The sequence below is a fragment of the Dendrobates tinctorius genome, unplaced genomic scaffold (assembly GCF_039654945.1).
Source record: "Dendrobates tinctorius isolate UK_male_01 unplaced genomic scaffold, ASM3965494v1 ptg000022l, whole genome shotgun sequence".
Classification (NCBI taxonomy): Eukaryota; Metazoa; Chordata; class Amphibia; order Anura; family Dendrobatidae; genus Dendrobates; species Dendrobates tinctorius.
The window spans coordinates 44,833,853-44,855,333 of record NW_027361690.1 but is presented as its reverse complement, the minus strand read 5'-3'; the positions used below and the strand labels follow the sequence as shown (position 1 = coordinate 44,855,333).

At 41.8% G+C, this 21,481-nt stretch overlaps 1 protein-coding gene across 1 annotated transcript in view; it reads right to left on the bottom strand.

Moving 5' to 3' along the window:
• ANPEP (alanyl aminopeptidase, membrane) overlaps window positions 1-21,481 on the bottom strand; it is a 74,209-nt gene that overhangs the window by 33,593 nt on the left and 19,135 nt on the right. Inside the window, exons 8-14 of the mRNA XM_073568660.1 lie at window positions 19,123-19,188; window positions 16,581-16,646; window positions 15,773-15,951; window positions 14,200-14,276; window positions 10,395-10,528; window positions 4,249-4,304; window positions 3,158-3,305 (exon numbers count right to left, since the gene is read on the bottom strand). Of these exons, the coding sequence (XP_073424761.1) occupies window positions 3,158-3,305; window positions 4,249-4,304; window positions 10,395-10,528; window positions 14,200-14,276; window positions 15,773-15,951; window positions 16,581-16,646; window positions 19,123-19,188 (726 nt within the window). The remainder of the gene's footprint in view (window positions 1-3,157; window positions 3,306-4,248; window positions 4,305-10,394; window positions 10,529-14,199; window positions 14,277-15,772; window positions 15,952-16,580; window positions 16,647-19,122; window positions 19,189-21,481) is intronic.

Below are 21,481 nucleotides of genomic sequence, written 5' to 3'. Positions count from 1 at the left end.
CTTTGCTACGCTGCATGACCCTCGACATGTGTGGTCCCTGGCTGCCGCTGTGAAAGCTATCCGTAGGCTGTGAGGTCCTCTGCAGCTGGTGCATGACTTTCCACATGTGTAAAGGCTTGCAGCCGCTGCCAGGTGCCCTAGGCCTCAGTTCCTGTGTTTGCCATGCTGTTTCTGTTTGTGCTTAGGGTGCGCGCGGCCACACCTTTCCTGCTTTTATTAGGGTTAGTGTGTGCACTTGAATTGCTGTCCCCAGCCTATTGCTGAGGGGCAGCTCCTATATAAAGTTCCTCTTTTCTGTTGGGCATTGCCAGAGTTTCAAATTAAGTTCCTGAACCTTGCCATGTGTGTTTTGAGTTCAGCTCCTGTTCTGCTTGCGATCAGTTCTAGGAAAGCTGATGTATTTTGTCCCTGGACCTGTCCTGTCTATGTTCCTGTCTATGTGTTGGTACCAAAGTCTTTGTCTTGATTCTTTTTGTGTCTGGAACCATGTACCCAGTGACTGTGAGTTCCCTGTAACTGGTGTCCTGTGAACAAACCTGGGTTCGTCTTTTGAAGACGGAGTCTGGTGTTTTTGCTGAGTGTCTACTATGCTGTGCTCAGCTTGTTATGCGGTGCTAGCTCCGTTTGGCTTCGATCCAATCTGGCGGTGCTTGCACCATCCTGCTTAAGTTCCTTCCTAGGTCCCATGTCCGGAGCCTGATTATGGCAGCTTGGAGCCTGATGACCGCTGACTGGTGCCAGAAGCTCATGTCTCATATCTGGAACCTGACGACCGCTTCCCTATGTCCTGCTGATGTCTTCAATGTCTTGCCTGTGTTCAGCCTGTGTCCAGCTATCCGGTCCGTGGTCCTGGAGGTCGAGCCTATGTTCTGGGGTTGGTCCCGCCTCTGTTCCTGGATAGACTCCTCTTCTGTGTTCCTGGGGAGTTTCCAGCCTTTTTTCTCGGTGACAGCTCTGCCTGGATCTGACCAGCCGATGACCTAAGCTGCCATGCCGGTGTTCCTGGTCCTGAGACATCCATGTCTCAGCCGATGACCTGAGCTGCCACGCCAGTGTTCCTGGTCCTGTGCTGTCCATGTCTCAGCTGATTACCTGAGCTGCCACGCAGGTGTTCCTGGACCTGTGCTGTCCATGTCTCAATCAATGACCTGAGCTGCCACACTGATGTTCCTGGTCCTCTGCCTTCCGTGTCTCAGTTAATGACATGAGTTGCCACGTTGATGTTCCTGGTCCTGTGCCGTCCGTGTCTCAGCCGATGACCTGTGCTGCCACGCCGGTGTTCCTGGATCTGTGCAGTCTGTGTCCTGCCTTTGTTCCAGTGTCCTGCCTCTGTCCCGGTGTCCTGCCTGTGTCCCGATGTCCTGCCTGTGTTCTGATGTCCAACTTGTGTCCAGATGTCCGGTCTGTGGTCCTGGTTGTCCAGCCTGTGTCCAGATATCCGGTCCGTGGTTCTGGTTGACCAGCCTGTGGTCAGATGTCCAGTCCATGGTTCTGGTGGTCCAGCCTGTTTTCTAGAGTAGGTCTCGCCTGTGTTCCTGGACGGACTCCTCTTCTGTGTTCCTGGGGAGTCTCCAGCCTTGTTTCTCAGTGACGGCTCTGCCTGGATCTGACCAGCTGATGACCTGAGTTGCCACGCCGGTATTCTTGATTCTGTGTCGTCCGTGTCCTGCCTGTGTCCCGATGTCCTGACAGGGGTACACCCTGTGATGACGTCTGACCGAGGTTGGTATCTGATGTTCTCCTGCTGTGCCTGTGCTAAGTCTGAGGTCAGAGAGAGAGGTCCTCCTAGTATGCCCGTGCCAGATGACCCTGAACTGCATCAACCCATGATGACCTCTTGCCATCGTCTATTAACCAGAGACATGTGCCCTTCCTTGATGTGCGGAATCAGGAGCCTGGCATTATGTCTTGTTTGTGTACTGTTACTTTGTTTAAATAAACTTTATGTTTCTTCATACCTGAAGTTGTGCGGTGTCATCTAGTCCTGCATGTCGCCACCTTGTCCACGTGCTCAGCTGCCTCAGACCCCGGTCGCTGCCCTTCCCTAGTCCAGGCAGGCCCGGGTTCCCCTCTGTGGTCCAGTGGGTCCACATTCCTTTACCACCTGGGACGCATTCCCCATGTCATCATGGTCTGATGACGTGGAAACGTTGGCTGGGCCGCGTCCGCGGCCGAAGCCATAACAGTAGGGAACATTTTAATATCTAATTTAATTTTAAAAACTATTGTTATAATGTGCATCAATTAAAAATTCCCCTATATTCCCTCTTTACTTTAACTTCCTTTATCTGTTTTTTTTCCCACTTTCAATGCCATTCCATTTGTGTTTCACAACATGCAGTGGGGATTCCTAAACAGAACATCTTCGGGCATGTGCTGCGGTCACTCACCCTTGCTTCTTTTTCTGCCCTGAAACAGAACATCATCAGGGTGTTGTTGTTGCAAACACTCCCTACAGCTGCTGTCACCACCCTTAAATGAGACGTCATCAGTCACATAAAATGTATGGTCTGGGCTAGTCTTGGGACCTCAGATCATGTGCCAGTTGTCTCAATTCTGATGCATGCTCAGTATGATCTACCTTCTGGCCTTGGTCTTTTCCTTTCAATGTTACTTCCAGTGTGTGCTTCCTTGTCATCTCTAAAGAGAAGTGATGAGCCAAGGGAGCACACTGCTGATGCACGTTGAAAGGGAGAGAACAAGATGAGCATGGAGAGCATGAACCAGAATTAACTGGCGCATGCTCAGTAAAACAGAGACTAGCCCAGCCCTGGAAATGGACATTACTAAACACCTGCCATTTCAGGGCAGTAACAGCAGCTGTGGCGGATGACTACAGTGTCAGCCCGTGATGATGTTCCATTTTAGGGTGGAAAAAGAAACAGTGGTGAGTTATAGCAGCCTCGGTCCTCTGTTGATGGTCTGTATGAGAATCTCAAATGCATACTGGGAGGCTTAAATGGAACATCATTGGAAATGGAAAAGAAAATACAGACAAAGGAAACGACAGTACAGATTGAACTATAGGGAATTTTTGATTGATGCACATTACAAAAGTAGGTAGTTTTTAAAACTAAATAGATATTGAGTGTTAGGGTCACTGTTAGGTTTCGGACAACCTCTTTAACAAGAGAGATAATAGCTTCTGGCATTTTACCTTCATTGGTCCATAAACATCAGAGCGATCAAACATCTGGGTAAAGTAACTGAGACTGTTCAGAGCTGCCTGCCAAGGCATATACTCCACTTCATTTTTCAGAAATGTTGTGGTTTCAAGTGCTCTTGTAGTTGGTATTATCTGAGCTCTGAAAAACAAACAAAATAAAAATCCCCATTGCAGTAGAGGTTTATTAGATGTAATGCACAAAATGTTGTACAATATACAACTTGTATACTTTAAGTGAATCTAGAGTTTTTGGAACATCAAGAGCGCATTCAGACGACAGTACAAATCGGTCTGAGATCAGACTGGGCTCGGATCTCCTGACCCGAGTGTGACAGCTCAATAGAAGCATACATACAGAAAGCCTATTAGATTCTACTGTAGTTGTGTTATAATAGGCTGACTGTCAGTATAACACTGACAGGCTGGGATACTGCCCTGCACTGCATAAGTAGCACTTATCAGATGATCACTTGATTAAATCCCCTTGTTGGACTAAATATTGCAAAAAATGGATTAAGGATTTTTTTTTAAATCCTAACTTGCACATGCCTCCAAAAAATGGTTTAATTTGGAAAAAAACAAATGACCCCAATATTTGTTATTGCTGCATCCATAACGACCCATACTATAAAACTATATATTTTTATTTATCCTCCAATAAAAAAATATCAAAAACAATGGAAAATTTTTTATTTTTGTTCATCCCACCTCACAAGTAATATCATCAAGAAGAGTAATCAAAAACATATTTCAGGATATGAATAATAAAACTACAGCTCGTTGTGCAAAAAAATAAATTAAATGGTCACACAGCTCTGTACTCAGAATAGTGATTTTCTTTAGTTAAAATAAAAAAACCTATATAAATTATATAAATTGGGTATGGCAAAAAGTGTATCGCCTTGCAGAAAAAAGTGAACTTGACAACTGTATTTCCCAGGAAATGCCCTAAAAGTAGAAAACTATTCTAGATTTATCGTTTTTTTGCTTATCCCTCCTACCAAAAGAATGAAATAAAAAGTGATTGCAAAATCAATTAATCAAAAAAAAGATTGCTAATGCCATTAAATGTACATGCTCACCTTGCTAAATTAAATGCATCATCAATAATCTGAGCACGGTTGATAACAGGAATTCCCTTTAAAAGAAAAAGTTAACATTACTTGTTTTTTTTTATAATAATTAGTAATATGTTATTAACTACCAATATCTAAGGTCCTTTTTTTTTTTTTTCCCCAAGTAATTTTTTTTGAAGGGTTTTCAACAATAATAGGGGGGAGAATAAGGAAGGGAGGGAGGGGAGGGGAAGGAAAGTGGTCCTGTTAAACTCCTGATCATATAACATTTCGTGAGTCAAAACAGTAAGTTATGCAGTCAAATAAGTGAATCCAGTAACTACACAGAGCAGTAATCAACAGCTTAAATCAATTGTCTTGAAAAAAGAACAAACGCAGTTACAATATGTCTTTAACTTAAAGGATATAAAGTGATCCATCTAAACTATTTACTTGTATAATTGTCGAAGTTATTGCTGACGGTGGCCATTTTCAATTCAAAGGACTTGTGGAGTGATATACGTTCCTTTATGTCCTGAATTTTGGGGACATCAGGTCTCTTCCAATGGAAGGCGATGGAACATTTAGTGATTAGAAGGATGTGGATGATTAAGGGGATAAATGAGTGGTTTATATCTTGAGAGTTGAGGGACAATACGGCTAGCTGGGGGGAGAGGGTAATAGGCTCGGGAAGAAGAGAATTAATGAGGAGGGATACGTCTCTCCATAGTGGTTTAATTAGTGGACAGTACCAGAGCATATGCAATAGGTCCTTTTTGACAGATCGCATATGTACCCATTTTTGAACAATACTATCACAAAAGCTGCCACACTGTGTGGTCTAACCTTTAGGGTATGTGCACACATATGCATTTTTTTCGCGTTTTTTAAAAAAAAAACGCTTAAAAAGCGCTTAAATGAAGCATCCCCTTCATTTTAATGAATTCTGCACTTTTTATGCACATTGATGCGTTTTATTCCACGAAAAAAACGTATCGCGGTAAAAAACGCAGCATGCTCATTAATTTCGCGGAAAAATCCACATTTCTAGCTATTTTCTATGAGACTGGGGACGCTCCAGAAAAAACGCATAAAAAACGAGCGTTTTTTGCGCAAAAAAAGCGCAGAAAACGTGCGGGAAAAAAACACGCGTTTTCTGGGAAGGAGTCCGGTTTTCAGTCAGGAATTTTCTGCATATGTGTGCACATACCCTCAAACTAAAGGTAATTGACATGCACATTTTTGCTGATATTTCTGAGAGGTTTTTTTGTGTTGCATATTATTTACTTTTCATAATTGATGCAAAACAGCAGTGTTTCTGAAGTGATCATGAAATCCATGGAAAAGGAGATATAAACTGCTGAACTGTAAATTGAAAATCTACAAGAAGCAAAATAAACTGCTGTATCTAAATAAACTGCTGTATCTAATAATCTTTATTTAAATAATAATCTTTATTTTTAAATAGCGCTAACATATTCCGCAGCGCTTTACAGTTTGCACACATTATCACTGTCCCCGATGGGGCTCACAATCTAAATTCCCTATCAGTATGTCTTTAGAATGTGGGAGGAAACTGGAGTACCCGGAGGAAACCCACGCAAACACTTGGAGAACATACAAACTCCTTGCAGATGTTGTCCTTGGTGGGATTCTAACCACTGAGCCACCGTGCCGCCCTGTATCTAAATAGGTTAAAAGCAAAAGTACATTTAAATAACACAGGGTCCTGTTTTTGATAAAAAAAAAACAGTGTTACTAAAAACCCTGTGTTATTTAAATGAACTTTTGATTTTTACTTATTTAGTTAAAGCAGGGTTTATGTTTATTTTGCTTCTTGTAGGTTTTGTATGCTTTATGGCCAAAGTGAACTTGCTTTTATGTGCTACGTGTATGTAAGAGGTTGAAGAGGAAAAGGAGCTCAAAGGGGGTTACCTCCCCTGCTCCATGTCCGGAGCCACCTAGCTGGGCAGCAGGGTTGCCGGGGGGAAGACTATATGGCCTGGACCGACTGCACCATGTGACTGTAAGGGGCAGTAAGGGAAGAGAAGGGGCGGTGGACCGGAAGCTGTGCAGGCTGAGGGCGCGAAAGCAGAGTGCACCAGAGACAGAGCAGAGCACATCAGACAGAGAGCAGGCTGCAGCACCACTCTCCCAGAGAAAGAGAACTCCCTGTTAGAGCACTGGGACTGTAGGACAAGACGTTGAGAGTGCTGTATGTGAGTACGTGGACTCGGTAGCCTCAGTGATCAGAGGAGACTTCCCCCCTGACAATGCAGAGACAGTGACCCGAGCGCGCAGTCCCAGTGACCGCGGTGCCTGGCCGGAACCCCTGAGTGTAGCAGAGAGACTTCCCAGTGTGCGCAATATTGTTCTTGTGGAAAGACAGCCGGGATATCATATAGAGACTCAGAGCAGGGGAGACTCAGTTCCGCAGCGTCTCCCTGCTCCGTGCTTTAACCCCTGAGGTTCGAGCTTCATCCAGAGGAGAGACAACAAAGACTGCACGCGCCGCTGTTGTCGGTGCCAACGTGGGAGAAAGGGACCCTTCAATCAAGCTTTCCCCGGACTGATAAGTTATAAGAATCCCAGTTTAACCGTTTCAAAACTGCATAACTGATTAATAGCTTTCTTTAGTCTATTTTGCTGTTTTACTGTTTACTCTGTCACATTTAACCCCCCCCGCTTCTCCCTGCATGGAGAGTAAAGTCCCTGTAAATAAACCTTTAACTCTTGGTCTGTCTCGGATCCGTGGCGACATCCTCAGCACCACCAGCATATTACATGTATACCAAGTTAAACCAAGCTCAATTTTTGTGTTTTTTTTAAATTGTAAATTTGAAAGACCAATTATGCCTAAGGCTGAAATTTACAGGTTGGCGGCTAGAAAAACAGGGTCCTTGGCCCAAGCACTGCAGCCCCCACGAATCCTTTTTGACCCATGGTCTGGAAATTCTCTACCCCTGGCCTAAATGGTCTCTCTTAGGCTGGTTTCACATTTGCGCTTTATGGCGCAGCGACGGCCTGCGCACAGCCGCCGCTAAGCCCCGCCCCCTGCCGTCTCCCTGCCCACCCCATCCGGTCATCGCCGCCTACTACCGCACATGGACGCTTGCGATCTGCGCACCTTATCTTTAGCATAGGGTGTGCAGATCTTGCGCTGGCCGTTCGCTAGCAGAATTTTGCCTTGCGCTGCGCACTTTTGAAGGTGCGCCGTGCGCGCCGAAATGCACGGCAAAATCCTACTAGCGCACGGCCAGCACACGATCTGCGCACCCTATGTTAAAGATAGGGTGCGCAGATCACAAGCGTCCATGTGCGCTAGTAGGCGGCGATGACCGGATGGGGCGGGCAGGGAGCCGGCAGGGGGCGGGGCTTAGCGGCGGCCGTGCGCAGGCCGTCGCTGCGCCATAAAGCGCAAATGTGAAACCAGGCTAAGAGAGACCATTTAATCCAGGGGTAGAGAATTTCCAGACCATGGGTCAAAAAGGATTCGTGGGGGCTGCAGTGCTTGGGCCAAGGACCCTGTTTTTCTAGCCACCAACCTGTAAATTTCTGATTTGATTGTACTCACACACACAGCATTCATTTGTGAACACCGCAGCACATGCCATGTGGGATTATGCCATATTTGCAGTGTCTCCTATGTGATGTACATTGGGAAGTCTGCGTTTCGTATGTGATAGAGAAGGGGGAGTTGTATCAATGGTTGTGGCACCTATAAAAAACTAAATATGGTAACTATACCCCAATATTAAAGCCATCAAACTGTGTATGATGTATACAGCAGTCTCAGTGTCTCTTATGTGATGTATATACAGCAGTCTCAGTGTTTCCTATATGAAGTATACAGCAGTCTTAATGCTTATTATCTGATGTTTATATAGCAGCCTCAGTGTCGTGTATGTGATGTACACACCAGTCTCAGTGCATCCTAAGCAGTCTCAATGTATACTATGTGATGTATATACAGCAGTCTCGGGGTATATTATGTGATGTTTACTGCATACCTCACACTGTTTTAGTTCTAGAAATATTATATGAGCAGTGTTGAATTTCCGCTGAGGGGACATGCTGTATAACATACATCTGTGTTAAGAGTCAATTGTGCTGAAGACCGTCATACACTTTGTACAGTAAATGCAAGTTGTGCTCAGTTAGCACACTCTCTGCTCCTGTCCTGCTACTGTGACAAATGCAGCAGTTGCTGTGTTTCCTATATGATTTATATATTGCAGTTTGAGTCTGCTATGTGATGTGTATTCAGCAGTTTGTGTTTCCTGTGTGATATATTTTCAGCAGTCTTAGGGCCTTCTATGTGATGTATATACAGCAGCCTCAGTGTCTTTTATGGATTTATATACAGCAGCCTTAGTATCCACTATGTGATATACACAGCAGTTTCAATGTTTATTATGTGATATTTATATATCAGCTTCAATGTCTCCTATGTAATGTATATAAAAAAAAGTCTCTACGTGTCCTATGTGATGTATATACAGCATTCTCAGGGTCTCTTATATGATTTATATACAGCGGAGTTAGTGTGTCCTATGTGATATATAGAGCAGTCTCAGTGTATCCTATGTGATTTATACTGCAGACCTTGCCAGACCTAGCCAGTCTCCAGATCTCAACCCCATAGAAAACTTTTGGAGGGAAATGAAAGTCTGTGTTGCTCAGCGACAGGCCCAAAACATCACTGCTCTAGAGGAGATCTGCATGGAGGAATGGGCCAACATACCACCAACAGTGTGTGCCAACCTTGTGAAGACTTACAGAAAACGTTTGTCATTGCCAACAAAGGATATATATCAAAATATTGAGATGAACTTTTGTTAATGACCAAATACTTATTTTCCACCATAATTTGCAAAATAAATGTTGCCAAATCAGACAAGGTGATTTCCTGGATTTGTTTTCTCATTTTGACTCTCATAGTTGTGGTCTACCTATGATGTCAATTACAGGCCTCTCTCATCATTTTAAGTGGGAGAACTTGCACAATTGGTAGCTCTACATGAGTACTGCGTTTTAGGGACTGTCCAAAGCAAAACTGAAGGAAGGCATTTTTGTGGGTGCAGATATTTAGGAACTTATGACTGTTAAAAATAGAAGTGTTTTTTTTTTTTTATAAATCAGGGCATAAGAAAACATAAGAATCAATCATTGAATTTGAAAAAAAACTTCATAAACCCCAATTTTGCATACGTGTGATTAAAAAACATCCAGGCTGAGGATTTTTACACTGAAGGTACCAAATAAATTATTTTATATCACATCTCCTGCCAAAAATTTTGTGCAGAAAAGAAGGGCAATAGGCAAATCAATAAGTCAATAAAATCAATCATTTATTCACATAAATTCATAAAATATGTAACAAGGAAATCTCTCCAAAAATGCCTGGTACAGAGAATTTTTTTTGTGTATAGCCGGGTACACGGGCCACAAAAGCTGCATCAATGTAAGTCGCAATTATTTTCTAGCACTATGCACTTTAAGCTGCTCAATTGAGGCGTAGTATGCTTCTTTTGTTAGCCGCTATGTCATGTAAATTATGCACGGAGCAGATTGAAACAGTTTAATGAGGAGCTATTCCTTTCTTTTGAGGCATTGCGGCATTCTTCTTTTTTTCATGATACTTGCAAAAACATTTTTTAGAGTGCGGATGTTTTGATCATTTGGCATATGTTATACATAATTTTTTCTTGCCTTTAAACTTCATATATTTGTGATCATTCTGCCATGTATACAAAGTTGCAGTATCGTTTTTTGATGTGAAAAGCTTTTTGTATACACAAAAAAAAGTCTCTGTACCTGGCATTTTTGGAGAGATTTCCTTGTTACATATTATTCCTTTGCCTATTGCCCTTTTTTTCTACACAAAATTTGTGGCAGGAGTTGTGATATAAGATATTGAATTTAAGGTGGCTATTATTGTCTTTTTTGGACTATTTTGTTATGTACCAAATAAATTAGTAGAAGAGCGCCTTTATGCGAATACCTTTAGTTTAATATGCCTGATGCTGATAACAGGTTCTCTTTAAATATTTGGCCACACCAAGGATGCATTGAGCGTGTACTTGGTTTGAACAGTCATTCTGTGCTGACAGAGTCCCTTTAATTATGTCACATATGTCACCCTTTGCTTTCCGAAATAAACCAATACTCACTGATTGGTCATTGTTCAGTTGAGTAATCAGTCTCATCCAATTTCCATCATCATAGTTAACCCTGTAGTATCCAGTCACATTGATGTTTGCAAGCAGCCAGTTGCTTCCAGTTAATTGAAGGTCACGATTTGTATCTGAAAAGCAAAAGCCAATTGACAATATAACTCACAACAACTGAATCCCCATTTGTGAGACTTTGTAGAAGATTGCATTAGGATTGCAAGTTATTGTCAATTCACAGAATCAATGAGGGTAGCAATGCAGAGACCATCACTTATCCTGAGAATGGGGCTTTAGAGCCCCCTGTTTGTACACAGCAGTGGTCGAGCATGCACATCACCACCCCATCCATTGTGTATGGAAGCGCAACAAATATGGTGCTCATTCAAACTGGCAACACTAAAGCCCTGTTCTCAGGATCAGTGCATGTCCCAGTGGATAAACCGCAAACTTGGCACAAGGTTGTTACCCCTTGTCCCAGTCTACACAAAAATGCACGCAAAGCCTCCAAGAAATGGTGATCTCTGGGTTCATTTGCATAAAGCGTGCACAATCCCTTTTTAAGACCAATTTGATAACAGTTTTTAGATATTAAAATTCCTGCAACAGCTGTAAGATCAGCCTGATGTTACTAAATACGCAGCTATTGAATAAAGCCAAAATATAGCCTCATGGATGAACCCCAAGGCCATGATTCATCAGTGTTTACGCTGGTGTAAAAATGCAGTTGTGCAAAAATGTTGAGACTTTTTGCAGTTTTAGTTAATTTTAGTCAGTTCCACCTAAACGGGCAATATTTTGGCGGGATAGGCATGGTGATGCATGCTCATCTAATCCATGACACCACAAATTTTTACTCCAGTCCCTAAATGTAAGATTTATGTCAAGTAGGTAGCATGGAGGTCAACAGCACTTGCAAGACTCCATCCATGACTAGGTGGAGCTAAGTGCATATGGATTTATATAGCTACTATACAACTGAATATGAACTGTATAATCTATATGCAGTGTGCTCCTTCTAGTGGTTCACCACGTGCCTTAGTGGTTGTATCATATGCCTAAATGAAAGATAGGCCACTGATTGTCAGCCTTCCCTCCATGTTCATACAGAGATAGATGTCAATCACTAAGTAGGACCGCCCAATGGACTTCTGGACTTTTAAATTCCTATATTGCATTTGTGTTCTCTAAGAAAGCAATTGTAACATCAACTGATCTTCACAGAGAGATGATGAGGGAATGCTTAGCTAATCTATTCTATTATTTCTAAACACTGTTTTTCGGCGATTCCTTTGTATCCCCGTTTATACTGCACCCACACACACAAATGATACACCATTTGAAAGGTAAACTTGCCCCCTTCAGCAAGAAATTAGCCAAACAAACCACACATCCACGATTTTACCACAAAATACAGTTTAAACATTAATTTTCATAAACCTGCAGTAAGGAAAAATGACCGGCAGGTGGCACCTCAACCGGAAAACATTTTTTGGCTTCTACTTATCAAAACAATTTATTGTATTACCAATCTACCTATATAAATACCTGTCTGTGTTCATCAGCTCATGAAATACATTTACATTTGACCAGCTTGCGTTTTCTGAAATTCCCTGCGCTCCCGACAACCAATGTGCAAACATTTTGCACAGGCCAAGCTAGTTTAAATTAATTTAATTAATTTGCTCTAGTTGAATTACATCCTAGAGTACTGAAAGAGTTAGCAGAGGAAATTGCAGAACTACTAGCTAGAATATTTGAAAAATCCTGGAGAACAGAAGTTCCAGATGATTGGACAAGGACAAATGTTATTCCTATCTTCAAAACAGGAAAGAACATGAAGCCAGAAAATTACAGTCCAGTGAGCCTTACTTCTATACCAGGAAAGATCTTTGAACAAATTATTAAAGAGCATTTATGTAAGTACTTGAATAAGAAAGCAGTAATTAACCAGAGCCAGCATGGGTTTGTAGCAAACAAATCATGCCAGACTGATCTAATTTTCTTCTATGATGAAATTAATGACTGAGTGGATCAGGGAAATGCGGTAAATATAGTACCATATTTTTCAGACTATAAGATGCACTATTTTCCTCCAAAAATGTGAGGAAAATGGGGGTTGAGTCTTATAGTCTGGATTTCCCTAATATGGCTGTGGTGGGGAGGTGGGGGAGCATAAGCAGCAGAGCAGCAGGTAATAGGAAGCAGGATCTGGCTGCTGCAGCTAACTCCTGTGCCTGCTGCTAAACAAAAATGAATATTCACTCGATTCAGAGATGGGAGATAAGGATAACGATGGGGCCATGCATACCAGGATGGAGATGGGGGAAGGTGCCAATCATACTAGGATAAGGATGAGGCCATGCATACCAGAACAGAGATGGGGGCCCTGCATGCCAGGATAGAGATAAGGGAGCCATGCATACCAGAATGGGAGATATTAAGTATAGAATTGACAACATTTTTTTTTCTAATTTCCTCCTCTAAAACCTAGGTGTGTCTTATGGTTTGCTGCCTCTTATAATCCGAAAAATACGGTATATTTCGACTTCAGCAAAGCATTTGGTAAAGTATCTCATACTATTCTTATTGAAAAAATGATCACGTATGGGATTGACAAGGCTATGGTTAGGTAGACAGATTAATAACCGGCTTAGCGATCGTATTCCGAGAGTGATAATAAATGGTTGCACATCCAATTGGAAGAGTGTTTCAACTGGGATACCACGAGGCTCTGTCCTGGCCCCAGTGTTCAACATTTTTTTTTATATGATCTACCTAAGGAAACTGAAGGTAAACAAATTAAATTTGCAGACGATACAAAGCTAGGACGGATAGCTAACACTAGAGAAGACTGAGAAAGGATTCAGAAGGATCTAAATAAGCTCAAACAATGGGCAGCGACTAATAGAATGGTATTTAACGGAGAAATGCAAGATTCTACATCTGGGCAAGAAAAAACGAAAATTACATCTATAGAATGGGAGGAATAGAACTAAGCAATATCACATAGATCACAGACTACAAATGAGTCAACAGTGTGATGTAGCAGCAAAAAAGCAAAGACAATTCTGGGATGTATTAAGAGAAGCTTAGAGTCTAGATCATGTAAAGCAATTATCCCCCTCTACTCCTTCTTGGTCAGGCCTCATGTGGAATACTATTTTTTTTTTTTAAAAAAGACATTGAAAAACTAGAGCAAATTATGTCCTATGAGGAATGGTTAAAAGATCTGGGAATGTTTAGCTTGCAAAACAGAAGGCTAAGAGGAGACTTAATAGCTGTCTACAAATATCTGAAGGGATGTCACAGTGTAGAGGGATCATCCTTATTCTCATGGAAACACAAGAAGCAATGGAATGAAACTGAAAGTGAGAAGATACAGATTAGATATTAGAAAAAAAGGTTTTGACATTGAGGGTGATCAATGACTGAAACAGGCTGCCATGAGAGATGGTGAGTGTTCTTTCAATGGAAGTCTTCAGAGGATGGACAGACAATATCTGTCTGAGATGGTTTAGTAAATCCTGCATTGAGCAGGGGGTTGGACATGATGACACTGGAGGTTCCTTCCAATTCTACCATTCTATGATTCTATGACTCCTAAGCACAAAAAGAGCAGGTATTTGAATGCATAAATTACAAGTTATACTATAGTTTTTCTTAAAAAATAAAGCTATATATAAGTTTACTCAGTTGTCACTACTCTATACCTTGATTACTAAAGATAATATTGCATCTACAATGTGACTGCTTGCATTTAGAGAGAAAAAATAGCTTTTTAACATCATACAATTGTTTATACCTGTTTCTTTTGTTAGCCAGACATTTCCTTGTCCAGACGCACTGGTCATGTATGAAATAGGAACATACCATATATAACTGAAATAGATTTAAGATAAAATTAGAGTTAAAAGGTACTAAAAAGAGAACCAGTAGCCAGTAACCCCAGTTAGTGTGAGGGGTAGATCAGACTGACATTTTATATGCCAGTCTTAACATAAAAGGAGGAAAATAAAAATAACAAAACTAAAATAATGTGATTGCATAAGTGTGAACACCCTCTTTTAATTGAGGATGTGGTTGTTTTCAGAATTAGCCAATAATGCTTAAACTCATGTTAAACAGTAGTCAGTACATAGCTTTAATTATTTAAAGTGATTCTGATTAACCCCAAATAAAGGTTAAATCCCTCCACCTCTTTCCTACTGTGCAGCGTCATAGGAATCATCAGCTCATCACTAATTGCTGTGGGATTTGAGGGAGAGCCGCAGAGAACTACTGCGCATGCCCAAGATTCCCAGCCCCGCAGTGTGAATAAATCAGAAGAGACTGCGGGCCGGTATCTTGGGCCGCGCGTCCACGCAGGCGCAATAAGGAAGACATCATGTGATGTCAGTGGACGGGCAGCGCTAACTACGCATGCCCAAGAAAAAAAGATTACAGCGCAGGCGCCATGAAAAAAAAAAGAACGCTGAGGAGGCGGTGCCTACATGAAAGGAGGAAATGACTGATGGATGTGAGGTGTCTGTGTCCGGGGGGAAAGACCTGCCCCCCGGACAAACTACAGGTATAACGGACAAATTATAAAAATGATTATTTCAGGGGTGGAAAGGACACCAAATCGAAGAGCCACCTTGGCAGAATGCAGCATTAGTGCTGCACAAGGTGGCTCTTTTACTTAAAAACGCCTTGGGGGGTGACAGGTTCCCTTTAATCTGTAAGCATCAGCGGTGTCCTCTTCTTGCAGAATAGCCCTTTAGAAGCAGCTATTCCTTCTCTTTTATATAAATCACTTAGCAGCAGTTATGTTTTCCTCTTGCAGATTATCCCTTTAGAAGCTGCAATGACCTCTTCCTTTAGCTGGGCTTTATAATAAACGCTTTGTCATTTCTCTGTCTCTTGGGATGCGTTGGTGAATCATTTCACTAGATTTATAAATTGCTTTTGATGACTTTATGAGAAAAATATGTGAATCTTCTGTTTTCTATTGTTGATGGTAGCCTTCATTGTAAATATTTGGTTTAAAGCAGATGTGTCCCAACATTTCACAACAAAAACTGAATCTAATAAATACATCTCTTAGATCTGATGAGGTTGGTTTAACCACTTTTAAAATACATGACAGATTGGAGATATAATCCATTTTTGAAAATTTTCTTGTCTCATCATCAAATGGGCATTTTATTATCCAACTCCATTTAGACTCATAAGATGCTTATTTTAATATTTTTAAAAAAGGATTATACAACCATTCTGATATGGATTTTCAAAAAAAGAGTACATCAGCGTCATCAGTAATGAGACACCTATATAATAATCTATGAGGCTTGAACTGTGAAGGCTGGTGACAGATTCTCTTTGAATTATTAACTTACTTAAACTCTGATGGTCGAGTGACTGTTGAGTTGGGATCTAGAAGAAAATGTTTCTGCGTTAGAGTGCCCGTTGCTGTATTTATTGTCACCACTGGAAAACCCATTTGCAAGACCCATGTGTTCATAATAGTTTCAATTTTGGCTGGGAGTTCAACTTTAACAGTTTCTGAGTCATAGGCCTAGAACAAAACAGCAGAAGATTGAATTGCAAAGGCACAACCACATAATTTCTGTTGCATGTGTATGTTCAGCATTGCCAGAGCATTGGCTTAAATGTATTTAATTCAGTCTGTGTTATGTAATACATAAGCAAAATAAATTTTGCAGCTATCTAGGGTATTGAGTTTGCTTATCGCATATTCTATTGTGCTACTCCCTTCTACCTGCTCCCTTTTCTTGCTAACCCGAGATCACACCCAAAATACTTGAATTTTTTAAATTACAAAATGATGTCATAAAAAGTGATGTATTTATTCTCATTATGAGACAGTTATCTTTCAACAATTTTATATTATTTAATATGTGCGCATATTGATCACGCTGCAGACTTTTTATTTTTACTAAAGTTTCAAAATCTTTTGTTACAGAAGTAACCCCGCAAAGGATAAAATTGGTGATTTCTATCCTATGCCCAGCAAGTTTTGTGCATGATATTTGCTAGGTGTTGGACACTTGTCTCTGCAATTATTTTGCCAATGTGAAAACCTTTATGTATGTTACACTTACTCAAAAGCATTCAGAAATTTGCATAAAAATAGAGAAGTTTATACAGTTGAAAAATTCCTCGGTAAACTTTATTTAAACTTACTGCTTGCAAGGAATTCCACAGATGAACATACACTGTATTATCATATTGGAATTCTTTAAGGTATGCCTAGGAAAGCATTAGAAAAGAAAGTTAACACTGACTTCTGGATTATAAATTTCAATGCACACAGATAAGCTATATGCAGGGCGTCTGTATGGCAGCACTTCTCAACATACATGAAAATTCATATAATATCGATAGACCATAGGTTACTTTGTGTGTTGTATTACAGATCTCAACAACACACATCTACAGTATGGCAGCGTGAATGAACCCTTAGCCTTTTACAAACATTTTTTTAGCTTTAGTTTTTATATGGTTTCACGGATTTTGACTACTTTTCCTTAATTTTTTCAACAGTTGTTTGGGTTGATTTGCCACTTTTTCTGAATAGTAAATTAGTAAATGCAGAATAGTAAAATAATAGACTTGGTTGTGCTTTGTTTCTATTAATCCTCTCAGTAGTAAAATATTGACCCATGTGAGACTTTAATTTAAAGGTGTTATTTATTCTCAAGAATAAACTCTGAAATGCCCCCCGATGCTGGACATAGCTGAATGGGCATTTCAGAGGCCTGTTCTCAAGATCTGTGGGGGGTATCAATGTAAGATCTTCTGCAATCCTATTTCACTAACTAAAATAACATCTGGTCCAGAACATTTTAGAACTCTCTCCCACTGGGGGTCACAGATGAACCATTTCTAGCAAAAAGGGGGTTGGGTGCTGTGGGTGCCTGGCTTCCTACAAAGATTTTTTCTCATACCTATTATATACTCTGCATTCATTGTGGCTTTGTGAAAAGAGTGGAGATGATGCCCTCACCCCCCATGAAGATCTTATGGTTATATAATGCATTGCCATGTTGTAAATATTGTTTTATTTGGTTTGTATTCCACCACAGTGGGTTAGCTTCACATGGGTTTAACTGTTAGGGCCAGCCCAGGATGGCCCTAACTGTTAAACACTTCTGTAAATTAAAAGGTTTATTTTCATAGTGAAAATCCACATTAGAAATTGACATTCTGCAGACTTTCAGGATCTACAACACAGGTCAACCAGCACACAGAAAATTTCTATTGGATGAAGATGAGAGTTGTTTAAAACTCATCTATTTGTCTGGAACTGTAATAGGCACAAATTCATTGCAGTTATTCAATTTGTGCATTTACCTTAGGGTTGCATTAACACAGGACACTGAATTTATCTCAGTAGTTACTGTATGTCTGTAAATTGTGCTGCCAGACTAGTACATGCTGCGTTTCTTTAGTTTAGACCAGAGTAGTTGTAGAATATCACCCAGGTGTGCTTATACATAGGATAACATCTAAGATTGGGTCTGTGTGCGGTACACAAAAATTCTAATTGGTACATGTTCTATCTGCAAAAATAAACCAATAGATCATGTATGCAAAACTCAGACATGTGAAAGGGGCCTAGGTTGCCGACATACAGTAAATAACAGCTGTGGCAGGTGTGTAGCTTATGCCTAATTGTCAAATGACGCTGCTGCATGTATACAGACCCATAGTAAGGTTATAGCTCATTCAGACATCCGTTCTTTTCACGTACAAAAAACAGTCCTAGTTTCAACAGTGAATGTGTTTAGAGTTAATCAAATTTTCATCAGAATATCATATTATTTTCCCCGGAGTTTGGTCTGAGTTTCATCATTTTTTCTAATGAGAAAAAAAAGTTTCTCCCCATTTAAAAAGCCATAGACTTACTTTGCTGATTTTCATTAGTGATGGGCGAACTCCCCAACCCCTCCCTCGGATGTTCGAGATCGGCAGGATCGCCCGATTTTTTTTTGTAAAGTTCGAGCTCGGGGCCAGAAATGACGTGAACTTGCGTCTGAACCCCGAGTTTGGACTTTACAGATATGGGATGGGGCGGGGGGTTGTAAAAAAAGCATAAAATTAATAAGAAACATTATAATTATACTTACCGATCCAGCAACGCATCCTCCAGCCTCGCTGTCTCCTGGCCGCATAAACGTCCGGGGCCGTTCGTTAACTTCTGGATTATTCACTCTACTGCTTGGCACTTGGCAATTTTTGGCCGGCGTTGGCAGTGTTCGTGCGGTGACGTCAGGGTGCAGTGAATACCGCCGGAAGTTAATGAGGGGCCCTGAAGCAGATGTGGCCGGGAAACAGCGGGACGGGAGGACGTGTTGCTGGATAGGTAAGTATAATTATGATGTTTATTTTATGCTTTTTTTTTACAGGCCCTGGACCTGAACTGGACCCGAACTGTGACACGGGTTTTCCATGGAAACCCGTGTTTGGGACCTTGTGACCAAACACTATGTGTTCGCTACGGGTCCAGAACTTTACAGTTCAGGTTCGCCCATCCCTAATTTTGATCCAATACTTGTCCATGCCTTTGCAATTTTATGCTAACCACTCGGTTAAATTGGTTTTGTGAAACAGCCCTATAAACTATACTAGGTGCGAGTGCTACCCGTGAAACATATGGAGAGAACTCATATAGGAAAACCAGATGTCTGAATGATCAGTAAGAAGATATATCTCTGGTACTTACCTGCAATCCCTTTACAAAAAGGTCTTCAGTGAGGAATGAGGACAACATCCGGATGACTGATGCACCCTAAAAACAATGCAAGCACAATGAAAAGCTGATTCAAGTAGTTTTCCTCTACACTGTGCTACTTCTGATGGGTTGTCATCAAAATTCACTGTATATATGCTAAAAAATATAGTGACCGCCTGGTGAAAATGGAGTACTGTGGTAGCTTACATGGTTGCTCTACTAGTGTTATTTCTATTTTCATGAGCAGATTCAATACCTACTCCTACTTTACCAGTTGTTACAGCAAGCATACTTTTCCTAAAGAGTTGTCCATGACTTTTATATTGACAACGTATCTAGATAGTTAATCAAAGTCAGATCTTTGTTGTACCAATCACCAACTGGCACAACCACTGACCTGCTGTTCTTAGGCTAAGTTCACATTAGCGTTCGGGGGCTTTGCGGAGGGCTGCGTACTTCCTCCATTAAACTCTGCCTACTTCTGCATAATTCTGCATGCGTCCTGCGTACCTATCTTTAACATTGGGTACACAGGACATGCGGATGTGTCATTTTGACATGCCCACCGTCCGCACAAAATGCAACTTGTTGCGGTCCTTTGCGGGTCAAAACAATGCATCTGCATACATCCGCATGTCCTGCGTACCCAATGTTAAAAATAGGTACGCATCACGCATTCAGAAGTATGCAGAGCTTAACGGAGTACGCAGCCCTCAGCAAAGCCCCCAAATGCTAATGTGAACTTAGCCTTAGTGCTAGCAGGCACTGGATATTAGCAGCTGTTGAGCAAAACACCATAGCTTTGTCAACTGTGTAGTGGCCGCTGCTGGATACCGCAACTGCCAACATCTGGCTGCTGCCAGCAATGCAGTCACATGACCACAACTATGTGATTTGCCGACCAAACATGCTCGACCCTGCTCAATTCACTTATATTGAGCGAGGCCATGCGTGTCTAATCGGAATGTGAGCGGAAGTATATAAATTGCATCCTTGCGGTCACTTGAACGCTCAACAGCATATGGTGCCCATGCTGTGAAGATTCCTAAGGGTACCGTCACACATAGCGACTCACCAGCGATCCAGACAACGATATCAACGTGTCAGGATCGCTGGTGAGTCGCTATGTGATCGCTGGTGAGCTGTCAAACTGACAGCTTCACCAGCGATCAGCACCAGCGACGCCGAGCGCCCGACATCGCTGTGTACTTTAGTTACCAGCGCGCTGATGCAGGGAGCTGGTAACTAAGGTACACATCGGGTTTCTAAGGGACGTGCGTCACTTAGAAATCCGATGTGTACCTTAGCTACCAGCTCCCTGCATCAGTGCGCTGGTAACTAAGGTACACAGAGGGTTTCTAAACACCGCCCTGTGCTTAGAAACCCTGCATTTACTTTAGTTACCAGCTGATCGCTGGTCTCCCACCTGTCACACGCAGCGATGCGTGAGGGCCAGCGGGAGACCAGCGATCAAAGAAATGTCCAGGGCTTTCTAAGAGCTATCAGCGATACTGGCAGGGGGGCCGGTCGCTGATCGCTGTCACACACAGCGATCTCGCTGGTGAGATCGCTGTTGAGTCACAAAACTTGTGACTCAGCAGCGATCTCGCTAGCGAGATCGCTATGTGTGACGGGGCCCTAAGTCTGCAGTTATACAAAGTGTGACTTCTGTCCCCAAACTGGACAACCCATTTAAGGAAAGGAATGTTTTCTATGACAATTAAGGAGATAAGAGAAGGCATTGAATTTGCTCAACTGGGAGGCGTTGAATCTGCTGTCCAAACTGGAAGTAAAGGAAGAGAAGCCTGAGCAAAGAGGAAACTTGTCATTACTGAGGGAAAATGGGGAACCTGTAACAGATATAAGTGGGTGCCCAAAATCTTTGACTACAAGAGGAAAGTTGAGGAAGTTGTGCCGTCACCACTGTTGAGAGGAAGAATAAAGTTGTAAAATCCGACCTACGCATTGCAGTGACAACCTTTTTATCTTATGCAATGTGCATATTCAGATGTCCTGGGTTTAGGGGCTATGTCTCATAGGAACGTAGCATAATACGATACATGGACTCCGTAGTTGTAACTGTATGGAGTCCTCAAGTCGCCTGTTACAAGGACACTGAATGTGAATAGCAAGTGTATGTAATGTGCTGCTGCAGTGCAGTACAGCGCAACCTCCACCAGGGGGTGCTGGTGAGGGAAGAGAGGTTGCACACACAGCGCAGTAAAACAAAGCAGCAGCACACGTGTCAGAGGTAACGAAAAGATTGGTCAGACTAGCTGAAGTCAGCAACTGTCAGGAGCAGAAGTACCAAAGGAGACAGCAAGTGCATAGTCATGGATGAGGAAGAAGT